We start from the raw sequence: 10,846 nt of genomic DNA, 5'->3' as shown, positions 1-10,846 counted from the left end.
TTCTTCAAAATGTTGTTCTTTTGAACTTTCTATTAATCAAAGAATCTTAAAAAAAGTGATTTTTTTTAAAAGAGAACAATTGTTTTCAACATTGCTAATAAAAAGATAAATTTCCCGAGCAGCATAATAAAACGAAGACAATTTTACGGTTGCCACATCTCAAATATTGTTCAGATGTTGTATTTCAAGACTTTTAGTCCTCAAAATGATCTTTTAATAAAGCAATAAGGCCCGAGAAGCAGTGGTTTACAGTGAATTTATAATAGCTAAGGGGCGTTGTTAGGAGTGCCTAAAACCCCCTTAGCGGTTATAAATTCACTGTAAACCACTAAATAAAACGGTTATTCCATATACATAGTAAGGTTTCACAGAATAAAACAGAGCAAATAAAGTGTAATGACATAAATAAAAACAGTATTCTTCCACCAAACAATGTAGTTCCTCAGAAACAATTGTGGTTACAACAAAGTGGTTGCCGATCAACACACAGAAGTAAACAAAGGTGTATGTTTATGGTGTAATTTACAACAGCTTTGAACGCGGCTCAATCAATCAGAATCAAGGACCGGAACTATCCGTTTTATAAGTAGAATTTTTTACACATCCGTTGCTAATTCCAAAACATTTTAGACTTAGTAATGCTTGAGCCTTTGATAGCAGACTAATGCAGTTATTAATGAAGTTATTAGAGAGAGAGAGAGAGAGAGAGAGAGATTAAGCATAACGTTATATGTGAATTAATTTACATGTGCGTTAATTTACTCTAAATTTATTAATTTAGAGTATGTGCATCTCTCTCAACGATGTTCAGCAGAAGCATCTCTAGCGAAACTGTAAGTTCATCTTCTTCAAGAACCTCGCCAATATAGAGTATGTGCTTTCCGTAAATAATAAAATGTTATTTTGTGGCAAAAGCATGGACATAATTTGTCATTTTATCTTGTCGTTCAATGTATTTATTTGCTTTGGTCAGTGTCGTTGTGGTTCTTTTGCTGTTGCTGTTAAGGAGACTAAGGACCTTTGGCTTTAAAATAACTGAAATCGTTTGGCGAAGTGATATGGACATGTAATGCACTCAAGACCTGCCTGGAACTACTTTAACCATGTGTTTACCTTAGAATGTTAGTCAGCCAATCAGATTCAATCATTCAACAGCCCCATAGTATAACAACAAATTTTTACATTTTTAAAAATCGTGTACTGGCTGGTAACTAATATAGCACCGACATTTATTATATATATCAGAAATAGGCTCAAAGTCAGCTCAGCGCTTATGACACACAGCAGCAGCAGGAGTGTCATTCAGCCTCAAAACACCGTTTCTCCACAGGGTTCTCTACAGATTTAGAACTTCAGTTTTTATTTTAACATTTTATTTTATAAACTCAAGTCATTTTCAATTTCCCATCATCTCTGCTTTTGCATTATGATTCCAGCAGACACTTCTGAGACGCCAAAGAAGGGAATGATGGGAGAGCTGCCCAGAGATATGCAGCAGGAGACTGAAAGGGATTTGTGGGATACAGATGACAGATTAATACTCTCAAATAAAAGGGAGAGTTAGGAAACATCACAAATATCTCAGGTAAGGCAGCTAAGAGGGAGCAGTGAGGCTTCTTTTCCCCTTAATCTCTCATGAAAGTGATTTGTATTTCAATAATGTTCCCTTAAAGGGATTTTTCAGCGCAAAGTCTACAAAGAAGAGGAAGAAAACGTGGGTCATGATTAGTCAACCTAAGAAAGCAAAAAATAGTTTTTTTTTTTTTCACTGGCCAGTCTACGACCTAAAATAATCATGCAAGAAAAATTCCGCCAGTCCATTCGTTCTAAGGGTTAAGAAACAGTCAAGTGTGTCCTTATTGATAGCGGATGTCATAACTTTCAGAGATCGCACTGAAGTAACTGGGCCTGGATTCAGTATAGCTTTCCACTGCTTTCTCTTCTCACTGCCATTTATCCTGACATGTTAATAGGCGGTTTTGAATTACAGCCTTATCTCTGGGACGCTGGAGAGGAACAGATAGCGTACACACAACCCTCTCAGACCTGTCCAATTTATATACCTTTGATTTCATCTAACTGCCCAAAGCTCATCCATTCATCCAAAGCTCTTTTGAGACGGCCAGCCAGTCAGTGGCGTCTACTCAATGTGTCTCCAATGATTATCTCATGTTTTATTCTCCATTTTAAAGTAGTCTGCTGTTTTGTTAGTCATGGTTCTTTTTTAACAGGCAGACATCCTGTAAATGGAAGGCTATGTTCACTCATGCGGCATACGGTAATGTTGCTTTTTAACCTCAGACTTGATGACGACTGTGTGTGGCCCTTTTGCTAAGATTACCCCAAAGAAAAGGTCCACTGTCCATCTATCCATATATTCATCACACTGTGAATGAATTGGCTTGTCTTCTGCTTGGTTAGCAAAGACCAAACATCAAAACCTCTGGGTTTCTAAATCTCGCTCTGGTTTTGTCAAGTACATACAATCCTCAATCCTTATAAATGTGGACACTGCCAAAATGTTGACAAACATCATTTTAAAGTTTCAAAAGGATATTAAAACCTTTCAAATTAAAAAAAGGAAACTTTCTGGTACACTGGTTAAGGTGGAAAAATAGATATACATGTTCACTGTCAAGTTACAGAATAAAGAGCTGCTTAATGTTGATTCAATACTGCCACCTAGGCAAGTACTGTTATACTACAACTGATCAGCAGCCTGAGAACAGACATCAGAACATAAGATGTTTTTAGTAATTGAAATCAAGCAGAAACAAGATCAAATATAAGTATTAGATGGAAAACAAACAAAAGTAAATTAGAAATGTTGCCTTTCTGTTATATAAATACTATAATAGTATATAATACAAAAAAAAAAATCACACTGCTTACGTGAACATTAGGCTTGATTTATGAATACTGACAAAGAGCGTCAGTATTGTAGATTAATCACTCAATTAAAGCAATATCATAAGGAAGTAGATTTTATATATTGATTGTAGAATCTGTTGTAGTCATCATCAAGATCAGTGTTTTGTGGGTCATGATGATGACTTTTAAAATCAGTATCATTATGCCAGAATTTATTCTCAAATAGTTTTATTTCATCTTTTGGTTGCCATGTTATACAGCCAAACAAGAAGAAATTCTTTTTTTCAATGCAAAACATAAAATGCAAAACATAAAACCTAGCAATACCAAGTAGCAAATAAAGAAAAAGATGACAAAGAAAAGCTTGAGTGCATGAACACACTCAATTGCCTGAACACTTTTAAGGGACGAGGTCATAAGAGTAAATGGACTTCACAGGAGTAATGAATGGAGACACCTCTTCACAGCTTTTATTATGAGATGTCCATCTGAGAGGATTCTGAAGGAAGAAACAGAGAGAGAAAAATGTTGTAAATCATTTTTAAACCCTAATAATTTTAATAAGCAATATCACACTCACACTTGTGCTTTTGTACTGAGCAGTAATTTGGCTATAGCAGCAAAGCTTAAATTCAGTACCACAGCAAGACTGCAAGTGTAATAATGCTTTTATAAAACAGCTCAACATAAGTATTAAAAAAGGGACATAAAAAAAGTGTATAAAAAGTTAAATATAAGATATAAAGTAACTTACATTTTAGATATAAAAGGCAAATTTCAGAGATAAAAATGGGTGTTTGTGGCTCGGCAAATAAAAATAGTTTCAAAAAGGCAAATCAGGATCAGTTGTGGAATGCAACATGGAAACAGTATGTCATGACTGCCACAAACATAGACAAGTACCATGAAAAGCCCCAGTGCTGTTGGACTACAGTAGTCAACATTTGAAGTGGATCAAAACCTTTCATCAAAGTTGCCCTAAAACCAAAACAATACCCGTTCTTGTCTTAGGACAGCTTTGATGAACTTCTTTGATCCACTTCAAATGTTGACTACTGTATATTTCAGCAGTCTTTGAACACTGCTTGTCTAAACAGATATCATGCAATGTACTTTTTTGTATAATGTACAACTCTAAAAATACAATTAAAGCATGTGCTTGCTGGAAAAATAAAGGTATTATAAAGATATGACATATGGTCATGACATATGAGCCCTTGCTGTAAGACCCCCAGGAATCAGGGGCATGAAAAGCAAAGATGAATCTCACGTGTTTCATTGAAGAGGAAGGAGTCCTGGTACTCTTTCATATACTGTGAGGATCTGGACTCATCCAGAAAGAGAGAGTAGACCCTCTTAATGTCCTCCACTTGGACTTCAGTGCCCTGTGAGAAATGTACAACCACAGTCAGACCAAAAATGCTTCTTACTGTAATTTCTTACAGCACTGGCCACGATACATGAGTGTTTGCATTACCCGGCGTTTGCGGCACACCAGGCCTGCAGTACTGATGAGCTGGATGGCATATCGGAGTGAAGTCTCCTGTCCAATACGTGTTAAAACTGTGTGTGCCTCCTCACTCAGCTCGACATCTTCCTCCTCACAGCTGGAACACAAACACATGTATGGTGAGAAGTGACAAAAAACCCTCACAATGCTGCAAATTATTTAACACCAAAAATGCTCTCACCGAATCTTCAGGATCTGTCTGGTCTCTTTCTCAGTGTAGGGAGAGGTTGCAATGATCAGCAGACGGTCAAGCATGTCTATAGGAATACCATGAGGACTCTGGTAATTGGTGCCTCTAATACTGTAAAAATGAAGCACAACAGTGGATGAGAAATGATCCACAATTAATGGTAGTTGATGCATTAAAGTGCCCCATTACGGATTTTTGAAAATTACCTTTCACGCAGTGTGTAACACAGCTCTAAGTGAATGAAAACATCCTGCAAAGTTTTAAATCTGAAAGTGCACCGTGTATAAAGTTATCGTCTATCGTTTCCCACAGACTTATTCTCTATGTGTGGCGGGGCTTCCCCCGTAAGATATATATACACCGGTTCACGTTTGCGGCTCTGAATGTTTGCTGCGTAAAACCATCAGTCAATTTTCACGTTGGTCTAAATGAAAATGCAAATTCATTCTTTGCCACTAGGTGCCGCTTTTGGAGCGGTGGCTGTTCACAAAACAGCACTGAGCTCACAAATGCTGCTTTATCAGGCATTACAAGCATGATGAAATGAAAATGAAATCGACCAATCACCGCAGATTAGCCTCACACAAAGGAGGGGTTCGGAGAAATTCATCATTGAGCGAATCATATGGGAGTCATTGAGCAAATATGGTAAAAATAAATGCATATAATAAGACAATGAAAGTGTTTTTTGACCTTGCATGCATGTCAACCTGTTGTTAGGGAGTCCCAAAATCAAATTATAAACCTTTCATAACCCATAATGGGGGCACTTTAATGGTAGTTGTTGATGTTGTGTTTGTGTATACCGGGTGATGCCTCGGTTAGTGGCCATGATGAGTACAGGTGATAGATCACTCTCAAGAGCTCGATTCAGGAATGAAAAGCATTCTATGTCCAACATGTGGACCTCATCTATGAAGAGAACCTGCAAGCACAAAAAAGCTTAACATTTCCATTGCAGACATAAATGATCTCTACTGTTTGATGTCACAGGCTAACAAACCTATTTGAAAAAACATGATGCATATAAGATGGCAAGATGAACAATTCAAAGGTCTTATTTGACTGGCCTGCTTACCCCAGGAATGATCTCAGCTTTGCCTTCCTCTCTCCATTCAGACACCTTAGCATTGATCTGCTCTCGAACCTCTGACTTAATCTCTCCTGTGTCACCTGCAGCACATACAATCAAACATCAACATCAGCAAACACACAAACATCTACAGATATTTCTTTTCATTCTGAAAGACTAATTAAGGATTAGTTTCAGAGCATGTCATTATCTAGTTTGTCAATTTTAAAAAACAAGACAAACCTGAAAATAAGGCCAGGAATCCCTGAGTGCGGCTGTTAATGACGTCAATTTCGTGAAGAGAGACAGTGTGAACAACCTCCTTCCGTTTCTGCAGTTCTCCCTCTGGACATTGCACAAACTGTGTCTGAAATAAACAACGAAAACAGGGTATATTAAAAAAAATACTCTCAGGGAAAAGCTGTCATTGATTGATGGATTCATTTCACAGAGGAAGCGAGAATGTGTACCTGTGCACCCATGGCGTCGTAATCTCTTGCTCGAGTAAATGACCGTCCCAGCTTGCTAATCTTTCCAGTGGCTTTATCGATGGTGATCACATCTCTGCAGAATATGAAAAATGTGTCTTCCTTTAAGGATATAAGCAGTGGAAATCCTAAAACAATTGGGTTTGGCTTAAGCCTTTTTATGACTTACATGCACTCTCATCTCATATACTCATCTCACTACATGTATGTATGTGTATATGGATTATATACACACACTACAAACTTACCATAAAGAAAATACATCATCCTTAAGGATCCTTAATGAATAATCTTTTCTCAATATTATATGCTGAAAATTAACAACAATAATACAACTCAAGAGCTTATTACTAGAGCTCACATCTCATCCAAGCTCATCAAATGTTTCAGTAATTCAGTTCAGTTGTTAAAGACACTATTAACACAACTAGTGGGAGAAGCTGGGTAGCTGTCCAGACTGATTACTTTGATTTATACAGAAAAGGGTATCACAAATTTCAACTTTATTATCTACCCACCCAGCTTGTACTCTCTCTTTACTGAGGCTCTCAATCATCTTAGTCCCCAGATCGTAGATGGTTTCCATCTCTGTCGTCTTCAGCGTGAGCTTTCCTACTTTTGCACCTTAATACAAATACAGAAAGGAGAAAAAATTATTATCTCCTAGCTTTACTCTCAGCACTATTTTGGGATCTGAGTCCTACATTGAATTTATTAACGTAGCTGAAAATGAATTTCTCACTTTCATAAAGTTAAATAAATTCCCACTAAAGAATGATAAATATCTTTAATAACGCCTTCCAGCCAAATAAATGTACTGAATTAGAGCGCATTCCGTCAAGTATTCTGTGTGATGAAATTCTCATTTAATTAAGCTTCTGAAGGTACGTCCAATGTTAAAATAACCATGAAATCAAAACTGACAATTCTTATTTTCAATGGAATAAAAATATGAATTATGTATCCACGTACATTATTATCCTTAAAAGAAAAAGTTTCACTCAGTCAACATTAACCTGTAAACTACAGCTGCCACTACAGACAACATAATGTTAGTCTTTATTTTTTAGAGTTTAAAAAAAAGAAGATGAAATTTATATTATTTTAAACCGATGATGAGTCTGGTGCCGTAAGATCAATGGTAACAAAACAGAGAAGTTAATTCAGTAAATCTGGTGTATAAAGAGCAGAGACTTACAGTTCCTGTAGCAGGTCTGTCGATCTGAATCTCTACCACCTCTCCTTCAATGATCTCAGTCTCCTCTCTGCCAAACAACAAACACAGAACATGAGCAGTCATGCTATAATTTCTGAAATATTAAAAATAACCCACATCCTAGAACTAGTAAAAAAAAAGTAAATGAGTAAACTATTCTTTAAAATCCATAATCAGTAAATCATTTAACATCAAATAAATAAATTATAAAAGAAAAATAATTTACAGGATATCTGCAGGATTTTTTATAATAAAATTGAAGGCTTTTTAAGACCTGCACAAATAAAATAAATACTTGTACGAGCAGGGTAGGGCAATGTCTATGGTAACATTAAACTACAAAATGACTGCAAAAAAACATGGTTCAAATACAGGTTTTCAAAAATAGAAAGACTTTTATAAAGGGACAAACCTTACATTTCAGCCTTTAAAATATTTTTAAGAACTAAAGAAAAGGGATGTTAGGGGAAAAGGGAATTATTTTGTTTCTCAGCAGCTTTGACGGCAGAGGATGAATTTGCATTTTCAATAAGCCTGTCTGCTGTTTTTGTTCAGAACAAAAAGCTAATGTGCCTTTACAAATCTAAAAAATTTAAACCATAAGATATTTGTGTGCTTCAAATTAAACTAATTCTTTACACATTTGACTCACCCCTTTTCTTTATTTCTTAAAAATAGTTTAAAGGCTAAAATGTGAGGCTCTGTCTGCGACTAGATGGCGTTTTTGGAACTGCAGATACAGCGGTTTCCCTGCTAACGGCTGTACACAAAGCAGCTGTGCTCACAATCGCTACTTTATCAGACATTATACATCTGGTGAGATGTATATTCCATTATATGTAATATCAAATGCCATTGAAACTTCTTTGAAGGCAGTCGATTCACTTCAGAGATGCATTAATATAAAAACATCCGAGCTGCGTTTTGACTTTGAAATGTTTGTTTTATTATTTCACTTTAATTGCGTCAGTCTTAACATATTTAGTTTAACTGAGCAGGGGCATTTTGAAAGTGCAGACTCTTCTTCCAATGAAAAAAAGCAGACTTAACAGGAGACCATAATCATAATATGCATTTGTTGTTTTCAAGCCACCGCTGACTGATGTGCACGTCAATAAAGACCGGTGAATCAACAATATACAGCCACACGCGCAGACTCGAGCGGAGCTGTTTTCGTTTTATGCAAAAGGCATTTTGTCTAAAAAGTGAACTAATGTTATTCAGTAATAAAGCTAATTATTAGAAAGCCAATGCAATTGCAATTTCAAGCACTTTATCCAAAATCCAAGCACTTTTCAAACCTTGAAAACACTACTTTAAAATTCAAGCATTTTCAAGGATTTCAAGCACCCCTATGAACCCTGGTCATAATGCCAAAGTGACAATATGCACATTACATGTTTGAAGGTTGTTCTTTTTTCCTAATGAAGACTTTAGGCTGCTTCACACGTCAGTCAGCCTCACTCACTTTATCCTGACACCTATGGCTTTGCGGAAGGCCTGGCTCAGAGCTTCGGTCTTGCTCATCTCCAGAGAGAAAATCTCACTCCCAGCCATAGCAGTGAAAGGTGTGTCAGGGCCAAGAGACTGGGCAATACCTGTACAATAAACACAACTCACTGTTTTTTTTTTACAACAGCTTTGCAATTTTGACACATTCCATTACTGTGCCTCAAGTGCATTTATTAAACCTTGTAAATTAACAATACGTTTTAAATGTGATTAATCATGATAAATATATGCAAAAACTCACCCATAGCAATAGCGGTCTTGCCCGTCCCAGGTTGGCCAGCGATGAGGACTGCACGACCAGCAATCTGACCATCTTTGATCATTTCAAGGATCAGGCCGGCTGCCCTTCGAGGTGCCAGCTGACCCACCATTCCCTGAGACACCTGGTGAGACATCATTGCTAGGTCGATTTGTTCTAAACATGCAGTGAACAATATTTGAGCTGAAGACAAGTGTGTTGTCACTGGTAAATCAATCATAGACTTTGAACATTACCTGCCGTGGCTCCAAGGCATCATTTAACCCAAGGCCACGAATGTGAGAGTGTGCGCCTGAGAGAGAATTAAGATTTACATCAAGATTTATGTCACTTATCAGCATATTTACTTGTTCTTGCATATCATATTCATTCTGTGAATAAACAGCTATCTTGAGCAAAAAGCTATTCTGGTAGCAAAAAATAATAAATTCTTGCTTTTTGTTGTTATTATGGGTTATTTAGTTTCTCACCAATCCTCTCAATTCGAGTGATGTCTCGCACCTCCGGAACCTTCGTGGTTGCCACCTGTCATAACAAATGAATGAGGTAAGTATAATGCAAGTGTAAAATTATGTACAATGCAAGTGTGTAGATTAAATATTAAGATGCGTTTTAATGTCATCTTTATGTAATTTGATCAGTAAACAGCCGTTAATCGCGTGCGTTGCCATAGTGACACACAAGCACAACGCGGTTAGCTGAACTTTTAGCAATGACGCAGAAATGTGTAAAGTGTAAAATACGAGACCGTAATTGTACTACCATAATGACAATTTGTGGCAAATGCGCTTATAATGCAGTTTACATAGGGGAGTTTCATATTTCCAGTAAAAACAGTGACACGCATGCTAAACATCATAAACACAAGCTATGGGTTCAGGCTAGTTAAAGAACCATTTACTAGGAAGATTCTCAATTTCTGAATAGCTGGATGAAAGACATTTTAATGAATGGACCTCAAAATCTCAAATATCCGAACTAAAACTGTATTATTGTAGTAGTAAATTGAAGCACATGTGCTAAAAGCGGCAAGCCCACAGACGTGTTTACTGTTATTCACAAAAAAATTCCAAGGCTCTACAGGCAGCACACAACAGTGTCAAACACATATATTTTTTGTATACACCCTGCAAGAACGGTATATTTATCAACAATCCTGAAATAAACGCTAAATATCAGACTTACCTGCGCTGCCATGTTCTCAAGGCGGTTGTATCTGAATGGGTGCGCAGTGGAAATCCGTCCGGCTGGAACACGTGACCTCTTCTTCTTCTTCTTAATGTTTAACGGCGGTTTTGGCATTCAGCGTAATTGGTGCATTAGCGCCACCATCTGCTCCGGAGTGTGGCTCAAACAACAGGTTCACAAACTAATTCACCCAATTCCCTCCTTCTCCCCCAAGCATACAAATCTACACACTTCATCCTTATTCTACTATATAATAATTATAATTTTAAACTTCCTCAATACTCCTATAACTCTTCATACTCTATTAAAAACCCCTGTGTACCTTAAGAAATGGTGGCAGGGAAAGTAGAAATTTGAACTACAAAAATTATTAAGCAGTGCTTTCTTTATTTTCAGTTTAAGCTAACACTAGGCTATCAGTAGAAATATATAAAAATATGATATATAAAAATAAATCATTAAAGTTTTATTTGATTAGTCAGGTGTGATTGCAACCAGCAGAGGTCACTTTTGTAACATGTCTTAAATTGTCATTAGGAC

General features: G+C 36.7%; 1 protein-coding gene across 1 annotated transcript; it reads right to left on the bottom strand.

Annotated features, from left to right (window-relative positions):
* Positions 1 to 3,082: 3,082 nt before the first annotated feature.
* ruvbl2 (RuvB-like AAA ATPase 2) lies at positions 3,083 to 10,435 on the bottom strand. The gene is made up of 15 exons (XM_042724102.1): positions 10,304 to 10,435; positions 9,589 to 9,643; positions 9,355 to 9,410; positions 9,101 to 9,242; positions 8,816 to 8,945; positions 7,330 to 7,396; positions 6,650 to 6,756; positions 6,114 to 6,207; positions 5,887 to 6,010; positions 5,650 to 5,744; positions 5,378 to 5,496; positions 4,563 to 4,682; positions 4,349 to 4,478; positions 4,142 to 4,256; positions 3,083 to 3,370 (listed from the first exon to the last, which is right to left on the bottom strand). Exons 1-15 carry the CDS (start codon positions 10,418 to 10,420, stop codon positions 3,345 to 3,347), a joined length of 1,497 nt encoding a protein of 498 aa, XP_042580036.1. The 5' UTR covers positions 10,421 to 10,435; the 3' UTR covers positions 3,083 to 3,344.
* Between the last annotated feature and the right edge of the window lie 411 nt (positions 10,436 to 10,846).

Source organism: Cyprinus carpio, chromosome B5 (genome assembly GCF_018340385.1).
Source record: "Cyprinus carpio isolate SPL01 chromosome B5, ASM1834038v1, whole genome shotgun sequence".
NCBI lineage: Eukaryota > Metazoa > Chordata > Actinopteri > Cypriniformes > Cyprinidae > Cyprinus > Cyprinus carpio.
Note: the sequence above shows the minus strand (reverse complement) of the source record. Positions and strands in the feature narration are given on the sequence as shown.